Below are 27,084 nucleotides of genomic sequence, written 5' to 3' on the forward strand. Positions count from 1 at the left end.
AAGACAGGAGGCTGGGATCATTCCAAACCCTGTGCTGAAAGAGCTGCTAAAGAGCAGCTGGTTTTTAGTTCCCAGTTCAGACATATTAAACACCTGATGTGAATACCTGAACCACTCATTACCTGAAGCATGAACAAAATGGAGGTAGACAGGGCAAAATGAATCATTGTTGATGAGAAAACCTGAAGGACATCTGACACATTTTGCCTTGTATGATAAGGAATATTTGCCTTGAAATTAAGAATGGGGAAAATCCAGTCTGTATTGAAAGATGTGCAATGCCCACAGCCGTGAACATCCTACAACATAACCTCTCAAGGACAAGCACTCTGCACAAAGTCTTGCTTAAAGGATGGGCATAGATAAAATCCATAAAGACAGAACAAAGAACTTACAGGATAAAGCATAAACTAGCTGGTAAAGTAACTTCTATCCAATGACTAAGAAAAGAACTGAAAGAAGCCCTCAGCACTCTGCTGCAAATTCAGAAAGGGGAACACATACGGAGCCTAGGTCAACAGCTCCCAGACTTCCCTGCTTGGATTCCCATTTCTGGGGGCTTAGCCCAAATAAGACAACTCCAGTTCCAGAAGACAGGTTTCAAAGTACTGGGGCCGAACAAATCATCTTCTCCAAAGGGAAAGATTTCTTGCCTCGTTAATTTCACATCACATAATCAGTTACTTTACCTGAATCCCACTGAGATTACCTCAGCTTAAACTAGAGACAAGCCAAAACTATTCACCCAATGAATTCTTTCACGGTCATAATAGATGTTTAAGATAAATCACACAGAAGAAACCATTGAATTAACTGTCCAGGTATGAAGGGATATGGTGGGAGCTTTCTTTTCATTTTAACTATTTTTACCACCTTGGTTTCTATTGCAATCCATGTTGTCACCCCCTGCCCCCAACTTTTACCATTTAGTATGTCATAACCACTGCTTCAAAGAAAGAGTCAAAAGGATATGTTAAACACCAAAGATTTAAGTTTAAGTTATGGAAAATGAGGATGAACACATTGATACAGGCTTGCAATTTTAATTTTTAAAAGGCCCCTATGGTGGGACTAGCTATAGATGGCATCATGCTAATGCAAATGGAAAATAGGGTTTTTTTTTTAAAAAAAAAAAAAAAAAAAAACAAAAAACCAAAACTTTAAATAAGTATGAATTCATACCATACACGTGTACATACTTAATAATTTTCTATGTTAGCTCTGTCTGAACTATAAATCAAGTCTATACTACTAAAAGTTCAGTATGTGCAACATTAACCCGATCAAAGCATTTTATAAATACAAGCTTCTTTTTAGTATTGCAACATACTTCACTACTTAACATACTGAAAAACAAGTTCTACATTTAAAATTCTGCTGTAATAGTTCTATCTGCCAATTAAAACTACAAATGGAAAAATACTTGCTAATCTTTAACATTTTGAAAATGCAAATATATTTCATTTTTTGAAAAGAAACAATCTTGTTTATACTACTGGTGCTTCTTTAGACATTTGAAGATACTACACTAACAAAATACAAACTTTGTAGTAAGCTTACAACATGTACTTCTCAGAGGCAAAAATAAAAAAAAATCTGGTTTGTATTTATGAAGGAACATCCATTTATTATAAAACAAGATAAAAGATATTAGAATTAAGTTGAAACAAGGCAACATTAGAACAACCACTTTAGAGCTTTGTGAACGAAGTGTAGTTTTTAACTTGCAAGTCCAGGTGAACGTAGCTCTTAACATGCTGTCCTCTTCTCTATAAATGGGATGAAGTAGAGAAGCAAAGCTTCAAGGTGTAAGGGTTGGAGCCATCTGTGAGGAGACAACACAGAACACACCATGGGCACAGCTCTCCTGCTGATCCACCTTCCATAACCTGGCAAGTTCACCAATTCTGTGTATTTCGCACTCACGCCTCCATTGGGGTTTGCCTTTTTCACATTGAAAGAGAAAGCTTTTCTGCTTTCACCACCTCTCCAAACTGAGATAAAACTGAAATTGTGAAGTGTGTTACCAGTACTATCTTCAAAAATATCCTGCCTCTGAGGTCCATTATTAAGAAGGTGGACCAAAGGTGTGAGAGATTAGAAAAGATTTAAACTGTTAACACTTCAGAGGGAGACAAACTCATAACAGTTAGGAGGAGGTACTTTAAAATAATATTAGACACTGGGCTGTATTCAAAATTATGTCTGGGAACATCCCATTTAATTCCATTTTTCCACCTGGAAAAATTCCATTTAATCCAGTAAACTGCCTTAATTGTTCAGTGCAGATCTGGCCTATTGTGTACTTGTTTAGCAGGTGAACTCACCCTACTCTATTCTTGCCACTTTGGAGCTAAATTCAGCTTGGCTTCACAATTTCTGCTTTCAAAAGGAACATGATACAGGACCAGTAAATTGAGAGCAATGAGCTGAGTACCTTAAAGAATCCTCAGTTCAAGACATTGCAGATTTCTTCATATTTATTGCGAAAGAATCATAGAAGGGTTTGGTTGGAAGGGATCATCATGTTGGGTCAGCCAGGTCCAACCTCCTGCCATGGGCAGGGACGCCACACATTAGACCATCAGAGCCCCATCCAGCCTGGCCTTGAACACTTCCAGGTTTGGGGCATCCACAGCGTCTCTGGGCAACCTATGCCAATGTCTCACCACCCTCACAGTCAAGAACATCTTCCTAACATCTAAAACCTAAATCTCTCTTAAGTTTAAAACCCTTACTCCTTGTTCTACCACTATTTGCCCATGCCAAAAGTCACTCTCCCTCTTTTTTATAGGCCCAGTTTAAAGTACTGGAAGGCCACCATAAGGTCATCCTGGAGCTTTCTCTTCTCCAGGCTGAACAACCCCAGCTCTCTCAGCCTTTCCTCACAGGAGAGGTGCTCCAGCCCTCTGATCATTTTCGTGGCCACCAGAACCCTCAAGTCCTTCTCCACAGAAAAAAAAATTCCAGCAGTAATATTAGGAAAATTTACTTACTTGGGACTCTTATCTGGTAGTGATTAAGTACAGTGAGAGCTTCCACTGCATCTGTCTTACATTCCCATTCCAACAGACCAGACAGTGTTTTGGCAGAAGCTGTCAAAATGAGAAATAAAAACGGGAAGGAGGGGATCAGTAACATCTCCTGACAGTGCATACTCTGATCAAAACTGGAATCAGTAACTTCCCAAACTGGTCAAATTTTACTTACGTTTTGGGTCAAACACTTTGTATTTAATAAAGCTGAGAACTTCATGATCCTCACATAACTGTCACAAAAATAAAATAAGAGGTAAAACTCCAGCAAAAGTGCACATAAATAAATTAGCAAAAATTCCAAGTTCCTGGAAGAGACACACAAAAAGGAAGATTCTGACTTTTTAAGAGAGCTTGCAAGAATTTATGGCAAGTTCTTTTAAAAGTATGTTTAGACTGGTAACTCTTTAGAATACCATTCTGCAGTATATAAAACAAGGCTCCTGCATCTGTGATATCACTACTATGTCCAAAAACGTATTTAAATAATGATAAGTTCTACTTTTTGACATTCCTACTCCAATACAGTTGTACATACAAGGGCACCACTTGGGAACCACAGTTCACTTTCAAACAGAGTTGGAAAAATATATTTTATTGAACTGAAAAAGAACTCACTGAACTGTCAGCAATCTTACCACTGCCTCCCCTTAAAGAGGCCCAGTATTGCATGTTTTAACCATCCAGAGTTCATTTAGGATACAGCTGTGCCAACTGTCCCAGTTGCATGCTTGTGTCCATTCCAAAACATCTTAGCAGTCATTAGAGCAACCATATCAGGGAGTCAGTAAATCCTTTATGAATTGTAGTCCTATCCTTCATGTATTTGGCTTTGTGTCTTTTCCCTTTCCTCAAAAAACCCCCCACATTAAGCTCCTCAACTTTATTTTCAAGATTTTTTTTCTCACATTAAAAAAAAAAATTCAAACAGTAACTCCAGAATTGTGAACATATCCAGAGGGGCTACAAATGTATTTTAAAAACCAGGTCTCTTCCAGTGGCTGCGCTGTATCCACCCCAGTTACTTGTTTTTAAAAGCAGGACCATGAAAAGCCAGGACAGAGCCCAGAAAGCACTGGATGTCAGTCATTGCAAGGGCCTACCTTTACAAAGGTTTCCTCAGTCACACACAGGGGAACATTGTAATAGTGCAGCACACAGGAGGGTGGTTGGATGATGTTCTTGGATGCTTGGCCAGCACTGGTGAAGCGATTGTTCTTACTCATGGCAAAATCCTTGTAACTACTCGTGCCATCCTCCAGTTCAAATATCTGGCTTGGAACTACTGAGTGCTGCTTGGAAACACTGGAATTTAAGGATAAAGTTTCTTAAGTAATTAAGGCTATCATACTTTGCAGATTATTATCTAACTAGAAAAGAGCTGATGTTTCTGTATAATAATTTGGAATAAATACAGTAAGAACAAGATGGGTTGGATTTGTCACCTTCTTTTAAAAATGCAGAAAGGATGGGCAAGACACATTAGGGAATACAGTTTATTAGTGGTCAATCCATGTAATGACAATATGCTTTATGAATGTAAATAAATAAAATTATAAATAGTAATAAATCTTAAGAGTGGTTGGGGTTGAAAGGGACCTTAAAGATGATCTAATTCCAACCCCTGCCATGGGCAAGAAGCAGCTTGCACTAGAGCAGGTTGCTCAAATCCCCATCCAACCTGGTCTTTAACACTTCCAGGGATGGGACATCCTCAGCTTCTCTGGGCAACCTGTGCCAGTTCCTCACCACCCTCACAGTAAAGAATTTCTTCCTAATATCTGACCTAAATCCACCCTCCTTCAGCTGAAAGCCAAAATAAACAGTTGCAAATTGGAAATCATAACTCCAACAATGATAACAGAGTAATGGGATATTGTCCCTTTGAAACCTCATTCCATCTCCCCACTGGTGGACTATTAATCTGATAAAACATATTTACCAGACATTGAGTCTCTTTCCAAATAACTTGACATTATTGAGATGTGTGACCGCTCTTTCTACAGCGTATTCATCACCCATTTCAACCAGTGCTGTGCCCGGAATAGTCTTCATAAATTTCACCTAAAAAATATAAGGTAAAAAAAAATGACATTGCAACAAAGAGCCCAACCAATAGTTTTATAAAATATTAGGATATATTTTTAGACCATCTCAGACAGGCTTCTTCCAAAGCATTTTAAAGGACTATAGTAGTTTCCAGGTTTCTAATAAATTATGCCTTACCTTCTCAATGTTTCCATACAAGCAGAACAGGTTGAATACCCTTGAACAGTTCATCTTGAGCTGATGCAACCCACTAACCATGACAACTGACCCAGAAGGATTTCCACCATGCATGTAAGAGGAGGATGCCTGGGGCAATGGGTAAGCAACAAGTTCTGGAGTGTCCCGAGATCCCATTCGGTACCGGCTTGGCAAGGGCAACAAAGGACCATGGGAGCCTAAGGAGATGAAAGTCCATATTTTTATGTTGTTTGAAATAATTTTCACTGCTTAATCATGCATCAAAGCCCACATACAAAATGCATATTTAAAGGAGGGGTAGAAGGTCACAGCAATTGCTGAAAAAAGGTATTCCAGTAATTACAAAAATCATTATCTTCCCTGCACCATGCAAAATATTTGAACATAAATGTATTAGAGGAAATAATTAAAATCAACCTTCAGAAATATTCCCATCTACCTACAGAGCTACATGAGACCAAGAAAGAGTATTACAAAGTAGGGAAAACAAAAGGAGTGAGCCAAAGGTCAGGAGATTACACAGCTCTTTATCCCAGAGACATGAGATCAAATCAGAAGCCTGCCTTTCTACAAAATGCTCATTTGGAAGAAACAGGAATACTTAAACCCCCACACTAATGCAAAATTAAGTGGTCCTATGTTCCACTATAGATGAAGTGACAAGTTTCACTGAAATAGACAATTTCTTTTTTTTTCTTTTAGTGATGAGACACGACTAGTAAGCAATACCTCTGTTCATAGAAAATGTCAGTATTACAGACCAAGGGGAGGATCCCTGTTTTTCTGGGACAAAAATAATGTGAAATCACATAAGCCAAATATAAAAGGAATATTTTGTCTTTTTTTTCCCAGCAGTGATGTAGTAATGACAGGGAGACAGTGGTATAGGAGAAGATGGACACATTACTTAAGGCAGAAGGATGTATCAGAGGAATGAAAAGAGAACATCACTGAATCAAGGTGGAACTTGATTAGAAATTCTGGAGATCTGAAGAACTTTTGGAAGGAGTAGGTAGGATGTCAACTTACACTGTAAAATATCATAAATATCTTTGCAGAGAAAGAGGCAAGACAAATCACATTGCACCTGACAGCTGAGAGAGTAAATAACTAGAAAAGTCACATGTGAATGGGGACATTTGTTTCTCTGCCCTGAGGTCTTCGCTCAGCACATGAAAGTGACAGCAGATCTTCATTTACAAAGAGCACTGGTAACAAATGCAGTACTTTATGGCACTAACTCCAAAACATTATTCCTCTACAGTCACATAGCTCTACCTTTTCTGAATCAGCTACATTAGAAATGCCAATGCCAACAATTCATAGCTTTGCATGCAAAAACATCAGAGCTCTGTGTTGTACCAAACCATTGACCAAGCTATGTTGCCATTTTCTAGAAGAAAACTCCTTTCCCAATCCAGATATCATTTTCTACCGATTGCCAGGGTGATGGCAACTGAAAGGAAACATTCTTCCAAGGAATAAACTTGCAGGGCTGAATGCTCTCCATGACAAGAAGAGGTGAGGCAATGAGTGCACATGGATTTCACTGAACCAACAGTGCTTCAGAAGGCAGACTGACAGCACTGCAGGTGAACTGCTCATGCTGAAGGGATCCACAGCCAAGCATTGATTAAATATTTAGAATTTCACACAGCACGTAAGAAATCCTAACCAGTTGCCATCCCATGTTACTTACCATAGCCATCATGTCTAAAGGATGATGGGTGCTCTCCCAGAATAGCTTGTCTCTGCCGGCCCTTCCCTCTGTCTAACGTGGGAAGGGAAAGAAACCAGTTTAGTATGCACAACCAGGCACTTGATTTCTCCAGTTAAGACACAAAGCTTCTAGTTAAGAAGTGAAAAAGTAATTTGAGTCATTGTTAATTTTATAAACAATTTCTCATTCACTCTATGTCTAAAAACACAAGCTGTAGCCCTGGGACACCAAAATTAAAAGACTGCCATCTGTATAACAAATTGCACTTAAGTTGATTGGGGGCAGTGGCCAATGAGGAGATGCAGACATTTAAAGTTTATGGAGATACTCAATAGTTCTCCTAAACAGACACCACACATTAGTATAGAAAACACCATACAGCAGGATTTACCCATGTGTCTCTTAAAACAAATTTGAAATGCAGTACTTTTGAAAGACAGTACCTGAATCATAATATTAGCTTCAACAGCAACACATTTTCAAAGTGGGCTTCTTTCAAGAAGTTTCAGCATAAGCCAACAACAACCTGTATTACATGGTTTCATAATCAGTAAACAGAGAGCATTACATATGTGTACATATATATTTACAGAACACCTACTGATTTATGGGCGTGCTGAAAGGATTGTACATTGTGGCATTATCAGCAGCACATAACAGTTCAACTGAGGGAAAGTATCACTGAGTAATGCACTTGAACAACAGTCAATCCTTTAAGAAAACCCAGTTCTCTAGGATATAAAGTTAAGCAAGGGGTCTACATTAATGGAGGGAAGCAATGCCTCACAGCCAAAGCTGTATTTTCCAATCAGATCCATGCTGCATGACAAAAAAATCTAAACTTCCAGATTTCTTTGTGGTAAGCAACAATTCTTTTCTTACAATTAAAAAAAAGCCACATTGAAAAGATGGGGCAAGGCATTTATCAGTTACAACTCCCAAGAAATTTAACTATGACTGCTGAGAACAGTAACTCCAGCCCAATGCAGTTGGAGGTATTTTCCCCAAAAACCAGGAACTCTTTGATTACACAACAGTGGGAGATGAAAACACATGTGGCCCTTTCTGCTCAGGATTTTGAGGACAGGTTCCAAGTCAGATATTTACTTTGGCAATAAAATCTGAAGAGAGAGCAGTCATGAACACTTTCAAATATATAGAAGAAAGATTACTGTTGTCAAGTTTACTTTTCCACTCCCTTTTCAGGGTAACAGCTCTGGTTCTTGGCTCTAGAAAGCAAATGAGCACTCTTATCTAGTATTTTGAGCATTTAAACTGTATGCAGTAATCATCTTTCAGAAAAATCAGTTTTGTAAGTCCAGGCTGTGGAACTAAATGCTTTGAAACTGCCCACAGTAAAATATAGTCAAGAATCACATTCTTCACATAAAGAATTCTGTGAGAAACATTTGACAAATATTTCCTCCTCCTGGTGGTGCAGTCCACTGCTCTCTCCTTGTCCCGTGCTTGTTCCTTCCTTGAACAAAGCTCCTGGATTGTGTCAGTATAAATACTTGGGTAAACAAGCATTGAAACACGAGAACTGACCTGTGTTAAAAATAATTCTGAAAGAAATGGTTCTTTATAATCTTGTTTAGTCCTAGGTTTCTTGATTTTTAGTTTTGTTTTTAAATCAGGTCCTTGAGTGACTGAGCAAGCTGGTATTACCACCAAAAGAAATGCTCTAAACTACAGTTTGAAATTTCTGGCTAAAGGCAAGTAGAATACTAAGTCAGGGGGGTTTTATTCATTCAGTCTAATGCAGTATGGGTTCATAGCAGCAGGCACTTGTTAGGAAGTTTACTTTAGTGGAGAAAGACACGGGCAAGTCTGTAATTTGTTACCATAAACAACTAAAAACAGTTCTTTAAAAAAATCGTTAGTAAAATGTATTTCCTTCCTAACATTTGAGGGGCAGGTGTGAAATTCTGAAAGGATTTATTGGCATGTCTGTCCTTGGAATGAAATTCCTTTGGGATAAGATCTTTGCTGCAGTGAGATCCCTACAGCTTAGGTCACACTATGTTCCAAACCCAAATAATGCTGTTGCAAGAGTAAGTTGAAGGACAAATACGTAAACTCTTTCAAAGAAAACCTCAACTCCTGGATTACTTTATGGGCAAAACTGCTCTAGATGCCTGTTTTCTTGAGTACATTTCACTGTCCATTCATTTATATTCCCATTGTCCAGATGAATGAATGTGGATCACAGAAAATGAAAAATCATGCTACATACAGTATTTATGATATATAAATATATCTATATAATACAAATCTAATTTTTTTCCTTTTATGCGTAGTAGGGTGCTTATGTATAGAGGATAGAGACAGTAACAAAAGAAAAACAAAAGAGTAGAGTTCATGAAAAGAGCAAGCCACACCTATCCTAAGTTTTTCATTTTCCACTGTTTGCTCAGGTTTGGGGAAGTTTTAGTTCATACAGACATACCTATCTGCAGACCAATTGCATAATGTAATTACATGCACAGTGTTACAAGTCAGCCTCCAAACACTGCAATGACCAAAAGACACAAGGGTCAAATTAATCCTTTTCGTTTTTCAAATTCAAACCTTTAGATTTTTTTCTTGTCCTTGAGTTTCTTCAAGAATCCATTTTCTTTGACTCAAGAATTTGAGAAAAAATTTGAATCCCAATACAAACAGTCATGATCTACAAGCTGCAACCAAAACTGTAGCTCCCTTGTTAACTTTTTACAAGAACTTCATTCTGAAAAGGCAAAGCCCTAAGTTTTTAGTTGTACAACAGTTTCACAAGCCCAGTGTCTCTGCAGAATTACTCTGAAAGTGCAAATCTCTTGAGACAGCCAAAGCCCTGGTTCTCATGTAGCCTTTGATAAGTAGATACTCTATCTTGGTCACATTGTCTTCACTTTTCTAACTTTACATTGAACACATTGTACACAGGTTACTGAACACTGCACTCAATAGTTACAGATTTTTGATTATTTTTAAAGAAACACTTTACAGGAGTTAGGCTAGACAGCAGTTTGACTGTACATATATAATCATAGTTTCCACTGACATGAATTAAGCTCTGAGAATTTTTACAGCTGAGTACTTAAGAGACAGTATGCCTGTACCAATTATGAATCTCCCTATTTTATTACTTAAGTATAGCTGAGGGGACTTATTGGTATTGTACTGCTCAGTTCCAACTATCTACATTTTTTTTTTGATTTTCCCTACTACTAAACAATATTTACACTGTTAAGTCTGAATGCAACTCACACACAGCAAGTAATAAAAAGATTACAATGTCAAGGATACCAACAAGAGGTTCTTAATTTTGGAGGTTCTCGATTTTTCAGTGGTAATTTTAAGGGAAATAAGACCAGCATACATACAAACTTGAACAGAATGGGTACAGTCTATCATGTAATTCGTCCCACACAAATCTGAAGTACTGAAAATGTCCTCCTTTAAAAACTTGTGGTGGTGGTGCATGCAGTATGCAGACAAGGTGAACTGCAAGTCTGAGGTTTTTCAGAGGGTTTTTTTGTCTGTTTGGGTTTTTTTTTTTTTTGCTGATGCCGATGTGGTGCATGATGAAGTGTAGAGTCAGCCTGCTGAAGTCCTCTATCCTTCTTAATGCCTTGTCCAACATAGGGGAAAAGAGTCCTTTCGAAGGAGAAGCAGTGTGCAAGTTTGTAGTTTATAAGGAATAGTCTGTGCCAGGTTTCCTCTCCTCCAAAGAGAGAGAGCTGCTTGGAGAAATGCAAGTCCTTGAGAACTGCGAAGGTGCTTGGAGGTGTGGGCTCCTTGTTGCACTAAGTGGCTCAAGCACACGGCAGTAGGGGGCACTAGGGCTCAGGGTTAATTCCCTGTGGTGACACAGCCTCCAGCAGCACTGGCCTGCTTTGGAAGGACTGTTGCCACACAGCCTGACCACGTGTGAAGGGCTGGCATTAGTACAGTCAAACAGCTACAGTGAGAATGGATCAGAACCTACCTCGGCGGCCCAGATATGGCTTAGTGTAGTCCCAACTATCGTTGTCGTTCCTAATGACATTAAGTCGAGTTGGCTGTTCAAATAAAGTGAAAGTGAAAGAGGTTAAGTCTTGACTATAAATATATTTTTTTTCGAGTAAAATTAGAAGAGAAGGTCCAAGCATTACCCTTGCATATTCAATTTTTAGTGTGCAGCATCCTGCATAGATATCTGCTCCATTGAGCGCAGCCTTCGCCTTCTGGGCACAAAACACAGATTCAAACATACACATCATGTTAAGGATTTTTTCCCCCAGGTGTCTCATTCATGTCCCTTCTATCTGATATGGCTTCACTTTGGTAGCCTGCAGATATTTCACTATTGTATACACTACAAGAACTCCATACAGACTTATGCAGTAGTTACTTTACAGAAAAAAGAACGAACTGTACACCCTTTTGAGCTCATTAGCCAAAAAAAAAAACCCACATAACTAAAAGAGAGACTTTGAGTGAACAAATAATATCTTGCCTCAAAAAAATACAACAGGCAGATGCATGTACCAGGCTCCAACACCTAAGTTATTTCAAATGCTCTACAAACTCCAAGATTAGTTCTGTGATTAGCAGAAAAATGTTCCTTAGCCTTGGCACATCACAACCCATCATCTTACCCATACTCAACAATATTTGGTGTCAGAAAGCAGAACTTTGCAGCAGAACAGACTTTTTGCACCATGTCTTGATATCATTTACTGACATTTCAGAAAGAGTCTGAAACAACAAAATGTGCCTTGGTTTTACCACCTTCCTGCAGCCCAGCTTCTTCCAAGGGGATGCAGGTTCACAGTGGAATTTAAAAACTAGAAAAGTTAAGCTTCCCAGACCCATGAGAAACTGACACTGGTCAGAACTGCAGAAGTAATGGGTACTTCAATTAGCATTTAAATTTGAGTAAATTTTTGAACTTTTCAGATAAGGCTTGTCTTGAAGTTCACTTTCCTCCCCACCCCCAACTGTTTACCTTGCTGCTGCATTACTTTGCTCACATTTGTGAGTTTTCTTTCAATTGCTGTTGTTTTCATTTCCAATAAAAGGCATGTTACAGAATTTAATTCAAAGGACATAAGGATGGTCATTTCTGAGTGGTGGAAGATTCTCCCCACAACTTCCCTAATCTTTCACAAGATGAAGAATAACCCCCAACTGTATGAGTCATCTGATCCTGACAACTCCATTTATGACAAATTTAACACATACAGTAATCAAATTATTGTCTGTTAGGACACACAGTTTAAGTTTTCTACATAGATCAACAGCAATTAGTTTTTAGATTTAGTATTAGATTTAATAGAATTTAGAGTAGCTCTCTTTGCCTGGTAAGTCATCAATGCAGCCACTGGTTAAGTCATATTTTACAGAAGTGACCCACTAATAAAGACTGCCACATCGGTAGCATCTGAAATCACAAAATAATGCCTGAGATTTTGGCAAATTTTGTCCAGATAACAGTTAAAAAATGGATGGTAATCAAGCTTTAGGAAGAGGGCTATCAGTTTCATAAATGAAGGCCTAATTATATCAGACTTTGGACTTTGCAAACCACAGCGACACACAATTATTCTGAACATTCAACCCAAGAACAGCTTAATGCTGCAAATAAAGTAAACAGTAAGATAATAGAGCAGGGACTTTCCTCAACACATGATGCCTGAGGATCAAGATCAAGGATGCCTAAGCTGCCCTTTGCTTTATAAAGTCAAAACAGTAACACATGCAATACATACTGACATACTGGGACTATTTTAGAAGAGTCTGAAGAAAACAAACTGCACCTCTGCAATCCCTTACCCACTTCTTGGGAATCAACACAGGCAGAAGCCATGAAACTTTTGTGTATAAAGGTGCATATAAGGGGTTGTCAAATCTATTATATAATCGTATCTGCAATTATTGGCCTGAGGGACTATAAACGTGGTTATCAAGATCACTGTTGAGAATGCCATTTTCCTACAAAGACAAAATGTGTAAGTACTACTTTGTCTAACAGACAAACATTAGAAGTTATCATATCTTAGAAATTAAGAAATAATTTGGTCTCAAAACCACATGGTATTTTTCTGACATTCTCATGTTAAACCCATTTGGAGTCAAGAACCTACAGCAAAAAAAAAAAAATCACACTCAAAAAGGATATTCAACCATGGCTTGTATTCCATTTCTCTTGAATATAACAATGCGCTGAACTTTTCCAACAGGGTTGCACACAGTGTACAAAACATCCTAAGGAAGAAGAAAAAAACAATTTTAGTCGGATGTGAAATTCCAATCACTTTTGGTCCACAGGACATTTTCTTGCAGTGGCATTTAAATGCCAAAGAGCAAGGAAAAGGCTTGTTAACTTTCCATTTCTTATTTTCCCCTCTATAATTAATACACTCATGACTGGCATTTTTATGGATCAATATAGTACAGGCAATCAAATCTGAAAAACAGGAAAAGACTAAGTACTCATGCAAATATTGCTTTCACAAGTATCTTCAACTGTGTTACAACCCAGTAACTGCATCCATATCTCAAGCTCTGCTACCTTTGAAGCACTGCCCTGCAGAAGTTCTATCACAGCAGACACAGTGACATTGTAGTTACAACACAATTCATTTCCTAAGACTCCAGCAGCTGAGTCTCATTTTCAGAGAGTAACTGGGGATAGTTCAAGATGTAAACTTAGATAGCTCATCAAAAAGAGAATTTTCACAGTTTTCATGTGAATCAACCCACCTTGCAAGTGGGTGCTATGCTCCTTCCTTTCTTTTTATCTAAACCAAATACCTCCAAAATGATCAAAGATCTTGGTGTACATCCTCAGGTTTATTTGGGGGATGAGAGGGAGAAGGGGCAAAGGAAGTAGGTATAATATTTATTATTATGCTGTGCAGAATAGAGAAGCAATTAGGAGGTAAAGGAGTAGGGGGCATGTGGATTTCTTAAAATTAAAACAAACACAGCCCAACAACCTGAACCCATAAAAAAATAAGACCTGTGAGATCATTTACAGCATGCTAGGCAGCACAAAAGGCTGCCTTCCATCTCTCCTGTTTGGCAGAAAAGATTCCTAGAAACCTTTGAGCTCTAGGTGACATTAATTTTCAGGCATATGACTTTCTTTCACAATTTGTCCCTCAAAAAATTTCTTCACAGCCACTTAAAACCAAAATTTGTCTTTCAAAACATAAGCTCTACTCAAAACACCATCAGTGTCATTAGCCAGCAGTCACATACACAGCTGGATTTTTAAATTATGTTTTATAATTCAGCTACTTTATATTACCAAATCAATCAAGTGGTTCACAAGACACTTGTGGGCTATTTATAAAAAAATTAAGCACTAGCATTACATACATACTAGAATATCATAAAAAAAGGAGGTGCAACTACTTAACCTCAGAATATGTAGGTAGCTAAGTTTAAGACATTTCAATTGCCAAGGCACACCACACCTTCCTCATGCATGTAGAAGTGAGAACTAAGAGGCACCAGCAGAGGTATGGGTGGACAGACAGCAATGACCACAGCAGCACAAGTCACTTTGGGAAAGTCTCTTTGAACAGACAAATCTCTGACAAAGTTCTGCCCACAGGCAAGGAAACCAGGAAACTGAACTTCAAAGACCTGTACAGGACATCTTAGGCAAAACTTTTTCAAAACCGATGCCCCCACCAGATTGAGGTGAAAAGCAGCTAGGAACTAAATACAGTTAATTTGCCCTTCTGCCCTTTGCTGTCACATCCCTCAAAAAAAAAAAAACAAATAGTTCAGTGAGAGAGAGAAGCTGGTCACAATTGTAATGGAGGAAATGAGCTGCAGCAAAATTTTACAACGGTTTTGCTTCTGGCACAGGATGCCCTTGAACGGACCAATTTCTCTCCAAAAACTCTATCTTGTTTTTAAAGTAAAGCTCTTAAAAACTATACAACAGTTTATTGCAGTTATTCAGACTTGCCACTTAAAACTGGTTGCAAATTTTCATCTATTTTTTCTAACTGTAGATCAAATTTAAGGAGAGAAGAGTGTTGAAGAGGAAGAAGCAGTGTTGGGCTTTGTGTCTTTTTATTTTGGAGGAGGAGGAGGGTTGTTTGGTAGATTTTTGTTTTCTTTTGTTGTGGGTGGGTTTCTTTAATAATGCAGACTTTGCCTGAGGCATTCTTAAATTAACTGGTTTTTTAAATCCATTGGCCAAGTGCAAAATTTGTATTTTTCTCATCACATTTTTAGCTGTTATGGGCACAGCTGCTCTCCCCAGTTGCTCTGACTACGCTGCCTGCAGTGAGCTCTGATGCTTGCCAGTAATCCTGGAAATCTGCCTGCTTCTAGCACTCATTTGTATATGCTAAAGGAACAGCTGGGGGCAGTGAAAAGGAAGAGGTTGGGGGGGGTTGTTTGTTTTTAAAAAGCAGCTACTGTGCCAGAGGCTTCATCCTCAGAATTCCCATGGAACTCTCCTAGCCCAGAACCAGGCTTCTGCTCCCAGTTTTCTTCAAGCATCCACCTTCAACTCAGCGGCTCACGCAAGGCAAATTTAAATGCATGAATGAAACAGAGTTTCCAAAATTTGTATTACAGTCATGTGCAAAGAATACTTTAACTCAGTCAGTGGACTTGTTCACACAGCTCAGAGCAAGTTTGTTTTTAAACACTAAAAAGCAACTCATACTTTGGCATGCTTTTCTATAAAGAAAATTGTCGGAAGAAAGAAAGTTCATCACCCACTGATGAATCAACAGACAAAAATCTATCGATGCTCACAACACAGTGAAGCAGAAAGCATGATGTGGAACTGACTGCTTGAGGTAGTTTCAGGAATACTAAGTTGCAGTCAATTTGCTCTCATCATGTGCAGCACATTAAACAAAACTTAATGCTTGCATTAACTTACTTGGTTCCACACACCCCAAACACTTTGATTGATCCATACCATCCTACATCCCTAAGAACAAGTGATTCATACTTGTATCACAGTACATAATTTTAAATTTTTTCCTGAAATATGTCTGTGAAATTCAACATCTACTATAAAATCTCCTAAGAAAAATGCAAGCATTTAATGCATGATAAAACATAAATTCTTAAATAACAACAAAAAAACACCCTGTATCTTAAAAAACCACATACCTGTGCCATTAATGGCAGTAAATTAGGATGCAACTTTATAAATGGTACAACTTGAAATACTGAAAAGGAAAATATATTGGCCCAAATAAAAGTGAGTAAGATAACATCAAACTGGAGTTGATCATCAGAAGATAAAGGTTTCACCTTTCCACAAAGGAAGTACTTAAGAAGGACTGCAATAAAATAACCCTTTCTTACTGGAAAAATTACTTGCTCTTTAAACATACACCACTGAGAGCCTAAAGGCTCAATAACAATCTTGATGTTGTGGCAACACATTTGGAAATACTCCAGAAGCATGCAGCAACTTAAACATTTCAAAATCCTCACTACTGAAGCCTTCAAATGTATTGCAAAATATCTGTACAAGACTGAATCATCTTGAAAAACCTTTAAAGAACATGCAAGTTACCTATGTGAAGACACAAAAAAAAAAAGATAAAAGAAGACAAAACATACCACTGTAATTGGGTAGAGAGGATTCTGAATTGACAACAGGAGAACTTTATTCCCACCGGATGGGTCATCAGTGTTCCCGGGCCGAGTGATCCTCTTGCTTGTGGAGTAGTTGAAGAAGGCCTGCTGCCCAGCAATGTACACAGGTTCATCTGCTGCAAATGTCACACATTTCTTTGCACTTTCCACGTTTTCAAACTCCACCAGAGCCTGGCGCTTGAACGGCATCATCATGACATAGCTGGGGAGGGAAACATCACACTGAATTTTCCTGCTCACTCAAAACAACTGCCAGGTCCCAGGATGCTCATTTATGTCATGTTTTTCTCTGAACAATTCTTAACAAAGACATACCATATGGTTCCAAACTTCTCCAGAGCTTCCACGAGATCTGCTTCCACCACTGATTCACACAGCCCTCGGACATGGACGACAGGAGAAACAGACACTTTGTGATGACTTCCCCCGGCATCCTAGCAACAAAATGACATTTTAAAATTCAACACAGAGCAAGGAATACTGCTATCATTAACTAAAATTAAATATTTGGTAGACACTACACTGGGTCCAGGAGCAGCCATCTAAATGCACAATCTAAGCTTGTGTTAAATAATTTAACTTTTCTTTCCGAACAGATTGCCAAGTTCAGTTGCTGAAGTCTACTTAAAATAAAAAGCTTTTCAGATTAAATTAATCTGTTTGCACACACAAGATTTTTCTTGTATTAAAAAAAAGCAGCCCATTTAACACTGGTTGAATTGCAGAAGGTCTTACACACACCCTATTCATTAAGAGCATAAAAAAAAAATTAATAAACGTCCAACAGCTAAAATATTTCTGACACTCTACTTGTTGGTGGTATTTTTTTGAGACAGGCTGGGAGAATGAAAAAGCAAGAACAAATGAGGGCCATCTGTGAACTGAATGAAAATTGAGTATTTTTCCAATGCTCGTAGAGCTGTGCTCCACAATGCAAGAAAATGCCAGCTCTGGATTATGGTTGAAATAAACCAACCTCCCTTCTAATTCTGAACACACATGTTTTTAAAAACTCACAATTTCTGTACATATGGGGCTCTTTTCACCCCAAGGCTGACTACTATTAATGGATTCAAACACTGAACACTAACACACAGAATTCCCACCATGAATATTTTTCAGAGCTACTTTCAGACAGTCTCAGTTCTGAAGAATTTGGGTTGGAATCAGCTCATCTTTCCATGAAAACCCTGAAGTAAGGCTGAAATTTACCTTATATATTCTAGGACATAGGGTAAAAAAAAAAACCAAAACAACAACAACAATGTAAGCCAATAATGAGAGATGATAAAAAAAAAGATTAGAGATAATAAAGGGCACACTAAAATATACTGCAAATACTTGGCACCCAAATTTCATATTTGTAACAGCAGTGTGAAGTTGATGTATTCAAATTTAGTGACTACATCAATGTGTTCCACGGAACAGATCAAGTCTTGTTGATTTTTCACTTTTTCTAAAACAGCAGCATGACATCTTCTGGAACCTGAGAGAGATTCTCATTTGTAGCACAAAGGTGCATTGAGCTCCAGTAATTAAGTAATCACAATGACTGCTACCACTGTTAGACATTCCTCTCTTTCTCTATCCATTTGAACTACAGATTTCAGGAAAAAACACATTCCAGATAACTACAAATTGAGTCTTGTGTGTTTAACTCCTGTGTTCCATATACAGTTCTCACTAAACAATTACATATTTTTTTCTTTAAATCAAAGTCTTGACCATTCTGTTCGAATCAACTTCATCATCTGTTTGAAGCACTTCAGGCTTCCTCAGATGTCAGAACAATCTGCTGTGTAATATTTTAAGCTTAGCTTACATTTTATTTGTTTGCAGTACAAAAGCATTTTAAGTGGCAACCCATTTCTTTGAATAAGAACTGTGGCAATGCTGGGGAAACTCCACTGGAGATATTTGCATAAGTTACCTTGTATCCTGAATCAATCAGTCAGGTCTACGGCAGGAGCAGTGATCAAAGTAGTCATGAAAGGTTAATACTTTGAACTGCAAATGCTTAGGCAATTGCAGAAGGAACAGAACTACAGAGAGATTTTATTTTCAGCTTATATGTTCTTAACCCACATACACACTTTTCAAAGCTGAAAGAAGCACCTGAGGAAATCTTCAAGAGAAAACTAACAATAACTATCACTTTTCCTGCAAAGCCTATTGCTCTAAGATGTTGAGATAACAGGCATCTTTATTTACAGTTTACAGAACAATCAAAAACGATGACATCAATTATTCATTGCCCTGCATACTTGCTACTATATTAAGATCCCAGTTAGTGCCAGGGGGGTGCATTTACTTTTAGGTTTCTTTAATACACTCAAGAAATCCCATCTAATAACATTTCTGTCTAATCAGATGGTAAATAAAAGCAATGATTTGCTCACTGAAGCAGACTCATCACAAGGAGTACAGTCACTAGCAACTTAGTACTTGCCACTCGCTACCTTTTTGAACTAATATCTCCATAAATCATGCCAAGCTTTTCCGAGAAGGGATACTCAGAAGAGTACTTCACTCTCCCTCCCCTTCCCAGCTCAAACTTCTGTTTTAGTTTCAGTTCATGTTTCTTTGTTATGCATATCCCTTTGTATTTTTATCTACTAGCAGGTATTAGTAGATACTAATCTTTCTAACAGTGCAAATTCTCTCAAAAATTAACACGTTTACACTTGCATCTTCAAATCCATTATACATCAGTTACATGAACATATACAGGTGTCTGCACTTCTGCAACTGGAATTATTCTTAGAACATCAACAAATACAAATTTTCTTTCTTTTGTCATTAAAGTAACATTTGGCTTTCCAATCCCAATTTCCTTCTCCCATAACATCATACAGAACACATTCTTCTAGCAAGGTTTAGCAAGAGATTCAGAAAGAAACAAAAACTGCCATTATAGTAACCTATGCAGGAGCTCCAGAAGCATGGAATAAAAAACCCAAAAAATTCCCCCAAAGCAAACAACAGAAAAACAACCCCCAAACACAAACGAGCGAAATCTCAGTCACCTGACATGAACTTAAGGACTTACCCACAGAGAATTTCAGAACCTCTTTTATACACATAAAACGACTGAGGTGGCCAAATCAGAGGGTCTCTGCTTTACTTCAAATAGTTTCTAGCCAGCAGCAGTGAACAGCAGCACAAGAACCAAGCACAAATCAGTCCTGAGCCAGGAAGCCTCAAACCAACATTCAGAGAGCACATGGGTTGGTGAAAGATGGGGACACGTGCCACAGGTATATATTTTTGGGTGCAAAAAAAGGCTTCACAGAGGGCAGACACACATATTATTTTTGTCAAACAAGTTTTGCAGCTACAAGGCTGCAGTATCAAGCAAATCTAGAATGACCCTTGATTTCCTTTAGAAGGAGAAATAAAAGCACCAGACCACATGAAAAATCAAACGCTTCTGCAGAGTGCAAAGTGTACAGCTAAGGTCAGAACACTCACAGCTCATCCAACTGATGCTGGAATTTCTCCCCGGAGATGAACAACACAGGATTTTGACCAAGATCTCACAGCCACTGTGTCTTGAAAGCTACATGTGCTACAGTTGGCACACAGACAAAGGTTACATCAAAGCATCTGCTCACACACCGACTAACAACCACCAGTATTTCTCTGCCTACAAAGAAGTCTTTCAGTAACTCAACTCCCACGAGAGCACAAAAGCCCCATGCAAAACTCCAACACCACGTTTGTACTCCACCAAAGCCAGGAGAACAGAGTAGCCAATGTTATGGCTGTACCATTAATATATCTATGTATATCTTAAGAGGGTTTGAAAGCTCAATAATGGTTTCTTGGAGAATCATTAGGCTGGACGGAAAATGCAGTTATTTAAATAGATAATGGAACTGACTTCCTTTCTCAAGGAAGTGCTCAATACCAGTAACAAGGACAGAAAAGGTTTCCCTCAAGGAGGAAACTAGGAGCATAAAAAGGCTTACCCTGAAACAAAGCTGAGGCACAAAGGGAAGCACTGACATATCCAAGCAGATGAAGCACAAACAAGTGACTTCACATACCTAAGACTGCAACAGAAGCAGCTTCGAAGAATGGCTGTAGCACTTTAACATCCATTTTTTGGTGACCTACATACCTCTAGACAACATTTGAAAAATATCAATGGTTTCTTGCCAGCTAATTACAGTTTGCCATTCCAAAAAGGAGGAAGGTCATTGTGGGCTGTAGGACGATGTCTCTCTTGCTCACCAATTCCAGATCAGAATTTTACCACCAACTGTTTGCACAAAAATGTATCCTTTATCCTTTCTCCAGACACCTTCCAGTCAGTATACTCAGATTAGTCCTTTTAATTTGTACTACCTTTTTTTGAGCATCTGCTTCTTTGGCTTTTCACTACTTATCTCCTCCACCTCTTTTCTCCCTTACTGCAAAAGGATGGCACATCTTCATCTTCCCTCTGCCAAGTACCTAAATATACTCTTATTTGTTTCTCACCGTTCAGATATCTTATTCACTCTCAACTTCTTCCTCCCTCTGCATCCCTTGTACCTAGTCTGAAATTTGTTTTCTAGATACAATGGAACTGGTGGCAGGTGGGGGGAAGTGTCTCAAAAGAACCAAGCAGACAAGACAAAGTTAAGGTTCCAGGCCGGTGGAAGAATGTATCAGTTTTGCATATCCTGGATTTCTTTTTTTATTGTTGTTGGTTGGTTTGGGGGACTGTGGGGCACAGCTACACAGAAGAAGGGCTTAAGATTAATCACATCCCATACTCTGGAAGGTTACCTGGCAATTTAATTTTGTTTTGGATGAGGAGTTTGGGTTTCATCTCTCTTTGTTTAATGCATCTCTACCACTGTGTCCTTTCAATGGTTTCAACTGCTACAGAAAGAATACCTGCACTCTGACCCCTTCTGCTAATTCTGAATTTAACCTGAAGTGGTCAAGTATTTGGACCATATTGTTCCAAGTCCCTTCCAACTGAAATAGTCTATTCTATTTTCCTCTCTGCTCATCACAATCTGAATATCCTTTTAAAAATAAAACAAAAAAAAAAAAACCAAAACCAAACAAAAAACCCTACAAAACACATCAACAGGAGATTCTGCCTGAGATACTGAAAGAAGAACCAGCCTGAAGGTAAGACTTACTTTTTCTTTTCTTGAAGGAGGACAAAGGAGGAAAGATGATTTACACTTACTCAAAACCAGCTTCTAGGATGGACTTCATTTAAGAAATGGACAAGCCACTGCAAAATAGGTCAAGATCTGAACTTATTGCATTTAGCGGCTGCCACCACACTGCCTGTGTTAGACACAAAGCAACTTGAGTTGCAAGGAGATCTGCTTTCCATTTAGCACCCAGGAAGTTTCAACAGAGTGACTGAGAAGCTGCAAGATCACATCCCTGTTTCACCTTGCAGCAGCTGACAGTTCTGTTTGTGTATTTAGACACCACATCTCACTTCCCCAGCTGTAAGAACAGGAATAATAGATCTTCTTCACTTCACAAGAATGCTTAGGAATAGGTATGTCAGAGACAGTGAGGGAAGTGGATGCTACAGGTTGTATAAATACGACATTAATCAGTAAAACTGATATTTAAGGGAGAGAGAGGGGATGGAGCTGAAAGGCCCTCTAAATTCCCTTAAACACAGCTCTCGACCCACATTACCCCAGTGTCCTCACCCTCTGCTACACTGCAATTCTGATTCCTCTGACAGGGCTTCACTGCTTCTGTAAAGGTCATTCTTCCAAATAACACTCTCTCCCACCGAATACCTCTGCAGAAACACATCCTGCTCCTTCCCTGGTCAATATCCTCGTCTGTTCCTGGCTCTCCATGCACCTCAGCCTGGAGATGAGCCAGGAAGAAGAGGGTACACCCTTGGCTTACGAGAAGTGTCCACACAAGTGGGAAACAGAGGAAAATGAAGAGCAAAATAAATGCTGGATTTCCTCCGGACCTCACATAGAGATTTCAAGGAACCCATTTCAAAAAATCAAACTAAAACAAACCCCACAACAACAAAAGACACCAACCAAAACAAAACAAAAAAAATAGAGGCATGAAGGGCTTCTTCAGCCAAATGCAACAGTCCCAGAACAGGAAACTGCCACAATAATAAATACAACCCAGGAGGGTGACCCGACCAACCTGCCACAGGAGCCCTAGCACAAAAGAGCTTTTATACAAGAGCACATAATCCATGAGTGTACAGGTCACTGATATTCCAGGGCATAAGTGAGGGAAAAATAAATAAAACAAAACCAAACCAACCAAACAAAACAAACAAAAAACCACAAACAAACAACCCCCCCCACCAAATCATGAGGCTACCAAACTCCTATCACTCTTTACCCTGATCATCCATTTCTCATCATCATTTCATCCTCATTTCCCATTTCTCCTCCTAATTCCCCATAGTTCCTCCTACTTATTCTTTTTCTGCTCTCTTCTGAGCAATCCAGGACACTTACACTTCTTCCCTCCTCTCAGCCTACCTTCATCTTGTATGTCTGAACCACATACAACTTTTATAAGCTGAGAACATTTCCCTGCAGAGAAATAAATATGTCACAGAATAAGTAAGTTTCCTGCACATTTTCGTATCTGTTAGAGAAAAAAACACATGAAAATTCACATTAACTAAGTCTACTTAATAGATGCTGGCATTTTGCTGTTAAAAGCTTCACATAAAATCACTAACAAAAGCACTCAGTCATTAATTTTTCACATATCCACTTGATGTTACACCTTATTCTTAAGAAACCAGTTTGATCTCCAGCATCAAGACAACTTCTGCCTCTCCAGTAGTGAATCTGTGAATACAGTTTTGACAATAAATTGTCAATTACACTGCAACTGACACAACCAGCTACCTAAAACCCCTCCTGTTCTAGACTTGCTACTCACTTGTTTCAGTTTCTTTACACACAAGACTCAGCACATGCCATTCTTGAGATCCAAAAGGTGAAGTTATGTACCTCACACTCTCATTACCATGAAGGGTAAACGTGGATAAATTGAGACACTGATACATCATGAAGACACTCTGAGCCAGAACCCAGAGAGAAGGAAAAAAAGAAATACAAGAACTAGTTGATTTTATAAAAATACTGCAAAAAAGAGGAAAGGCAAAAGCACAATCTTGCTCCTACTTGAAACACTCACTGCATGGCATCCAGCTCTCCTACATGACAAACATTCCAGGTAACTTAAGCAAGTATAAGGATTTCTTTCAGCACTGGCTTCTAAGATAGGGCACATTACTAAGTCTTGACTGCAACAGAGATGCTGCTCTGTCACAAGAAACTTGAGAGTTAAAATAGTTCTCTCCGGAAATGTATTTTGTTACAGTTTATCAGGGAACTTTTCTAAAGATGTGCTGGTTTGGGCTGGGGTAAAGCTAATTTTCTCCATTATAGTATGGGCTATATTTTGGATACATGCTCAAAACAGTGTTGATAATACAGAGTTTTTCAGTCGGGCTGAGCAAGAATCAAGGTTTTCTCTGCTTTTCCTGCAGCCCCACACGTGAGCAGAGCCGAGACAGTGACCCAACTGACCTAAGGGATATCTCAGACCTCATGAAATCACGCTCAGCATATAAAGTGGGGGAAAAACCAGGGAGAGCAGGATTTTCCTCACTTGTACTCTTTTGATTCCCTCCCACATCAGCCCGGGCAGGAGTCAGCAGGTGACTGTGCAGTGCTTGGTTGCAGGAGAGGGTTAAACGACGACAATAAATTTAGCAGGCACCTTCTCTATCAATAGATTTAACTGATGGAGAAATGGTAACAGCAAATGCTCCCTCATTGACTTATGCCAGTGATAAGCAAGTTCATTTTAACAAATCACAAAAACGGGTATTTCAAATTTCAAGCTTTGACATTAAATCAATGTTTTCTTGATTTGGCTTGTTCAAGTAAGAAACAGAAACAGCCATCAAGGAGAAAAATGGTTATAATCTGATGGACAATTAGTTAGATAAGGAATCAAACAGTAAACAGAAAAGTCTCGTTAGCTCAAATTTATGGGTCAAGGACTACCTTGATACTTAGATGCATATTCATGAGGAAAAGGTATGTAGCAAAAAAAAAAAAAAGTGAACCATCGTGCTCAGTACACCGTGAGGGAGGGAGAAAGTAGAATTAAAAATTAATTTCAAAATGAGGCAATGGCTTAAGATCAGCCTTATCGCCGTATGGTGCCAGACACAAAGGTAGAACGGAGGATGAAAGAAACCCTCGGCCGCGGCTTCAGCCCCCGCCGCCACCCCCCCCTCGGTGTTTCTATAGTGACGCTCAGCAACAGGGCCGGCACAAAACTTGCAATGGCGATACCCCGAAAGGCAACCAGCTGCCCGCGAACAGCGGCAATCCGTGAGCTCCCAAATCCACATCCCTCACACCCATCCATCCCTCAGGCTGCAGGCTCAGTCCATGCCCGAGGGAGGTGAGGAACAAGCGCACGCCTGCGGCGGGAGCGCGGAGCGGAGCAAAGGACCCGGCCCGGAGCCCCTGCCATTCCCACCCCGCCGGAAGCGCCTCCATGCCTGGGAAGCAGGCAGCGGGCCCCGACCCCGGGAAGGCCTCGCTGCCGCGGGAAGCCCCCCGCCCCTCCCCGAGCAGGGCCCCCCCCGCCCGGGGAGCAGCGGCGGGGGCGGTCGCGGCCTCGCCCGCGGGAGGGGCGGGGCGGGACGGGCCCCCTCCCCCCGCCGGCAGCCTGAGGGGAGCCGCCCCCCGCCCCCCGCCCGCCGGCCCCGCGTCCCTCACCCCGCCCGAGAAGCCGCCGCCGCCGCCGCGCGACGCGGGGGGCTTGTCCCGCCGGCCCTCGCTCTCCTCCGCGCCGCTGTACTCGATCTCGCCTTCCTCGGCAGCGGCGCTGGGCTTCAGCCGCTTGGCCTGGCTCTCGTAGGCGCCGTCTTCCTCTTCCTCCTCCTCCTCTTCCTCGTACCGCTCTCCAGACGACGGCGACGACATGTCCGCGGGAGGGAAGGGGCGGCCGGCGGGGGAGACGACGCGGGAGCGGCAACGGAGCCGGCGGCGGCACCGAGCCCGAGCGATGCTCTGCGCCCCGGCCCCCGCACACGGCCCGCCCCGCGCCGGCACCCGGCCCCGCCTCCCTGCCCGCCGCCGGCGCCGCGATTGGCTCCGAGCCGAGGAGGGACAGGGTGCGCCGCGGCGATTGGTTATTGGGCGTGTCCATCAGGCAACTGCGCGGTTCGATTGGACAGGGAGCGCGCCCATCACCGCGCCGTGGGGCCGGCTCGGCCCCGCCTCCCCGCCGCGGTGCCTGAGGGCTCGGTCGGGGGGAGGCGGCGGGCGCGGCGGGAGATGCGCTGAGGGTCCCCCAGCGCCCGCCCTGCGCCCCCGGCCCCGGAGCCTTTTTCTCGCCTACCACCGCCCCCGGCCGTCCCGGCCGCCTTTGTCTCCTTCCCGGAGCCACCGGCTGATGGGACGGCGGGGCACGCGGACCCCGGCGCTGCGGGCCGCCAGGAGCGGCGCGGCCGGTGTGTCCCGGCTACCAGGGCCACGGCGGCCGTGAGTTACCAAGGTCACAGAGGCCTCGTTGAGCCGTGAGACTGCTCCTCACCACTCACACCTGGCCCTCGGTCCCTAGCAAGAAGTTGATGCTGGCTCACGTGGGCCGGTGTCCACCGCGTGAGAAACAGCAGCGCCCTTAGTGTGGTGCGGGCGAGCTCGATGAGCTGGCGACCTGCCTGGACAGCTGGCACTGTACCGCATGCAGGTCTGCTTGCTGGCAAATGTGGGGCTGCTCAGGTTCCTTCTTCAGGGCGAGGTTGCTGAAGATGGCTATAGGAGCCCATGCCTGTCTGCATAGAATCACAGAACCATCGAACAGCCCAGGCTGGAAGGGAACTGGAAAGATCATTGGTCCAACTTTTGTGGGAGGGAGCCTAGATGAGATTATCGAGCACCCAGTTCAGTGGCAGCTTGAAAACCACCTGTGACAGGGACCCTACCACCTCATTCCTGTGTTTCAGTCATTGGTTGTTCTCACCATAAGAAAACTCCTGTTGTGCCTTGTCTTCTCTGTGCTGTCCTTTATGAGGACAGCCTCCATCCTTTTTGTAGCACTCTGGCATATTGAGATTAGCCCTCTGCCTCCAAGCCTTCTCTCCTCCAGGCAGAGAAGATGTAACTCCTTCGGTCTTTCTTCACAGGACAGATTGTCCTCCCCACACATTTTAGTGGTATCAGCAACCTGGGTGAAGGTGCTTTCAAATCCATCACTCAAATCCTTGTGACGATGGACAGTATGGAGTCCAGTGCCAATCTCAGGGAGACCCCACTTGTGACAGGCTGCCACCCTGAGTCAAAAACATCGATCATGACTCTCTGAGTGCAGCCTGTTGGCCAATTTTCTCCCCATCTTGCAAACCACCTAACCAAGTCTGTGTCTTGCCAGTTAGTCCAGGAGAAGGCTTCCTCATGGGTGGAAGCACAGTGA

The 27,084-nt window shown here is 41.0% G+C and overlaps 1 protein-coding gene across 1 annotated transcript; it reads right to left on the reverse strand.

The window, feature by feature from the left end:
* Positions 1 to 1,129: 1,129 nt before the first annotated feature.
* On the reverse strand, positions 1,130 to 25,703 carry HNRNPLL (heterogeneous nuclear ribonucleoprotein L like). Its single transcript, XM_069009158.1, has 13 exons — positions 25,386 to 25,703; positions 16,933 to 17,051; positions 16,582 to 16,819; positions 13,148 to 13,233; positions 11,139 to 11,235; positions 10,973 to 11,045; positions 6,982 to 7,053; positions 5,262 to 5,479; positions 4,978 to 5,099; positions 4,139 to 4,340; positions 3,211 to 3,268; positions 2,997 to 3,095; positions 1,130 to 1,825 (listed from the first exon to the last, which is right to left on the reverse strand). Exons 1-13 carry the CDS (start codon positions 25,590 to 25,592, stop codon positions 1,770 to 1,772), a joined length of 1,647 nt encoding a protein of 548 aa, XP_068865259.1. The 5' UTR covers positions 25,593 to 25,703; the 3' UTR covers positions 1,130 to 1,769.
* Between the last annotated feature and the right edge of the window lie 1,381 nt (positions 25,704 to 27,084).

This window comes from Aphelocoma coerulescens, chromosome 3, assembly GCF_041296385.1.
Source record: "Aphelocoma coerulescens isolate FSJ_1873_10779 chromosome 3, UR_Acoe_1.0, whole genome shotgun sequence".
In the NCBI taxonomy this organism is placed as follows: Eukaryota; Metazoa; Chordata; class Aves; order Passeriformes; family Corvidae; genus Aphelocoma; species Aphelocoma coerulescens.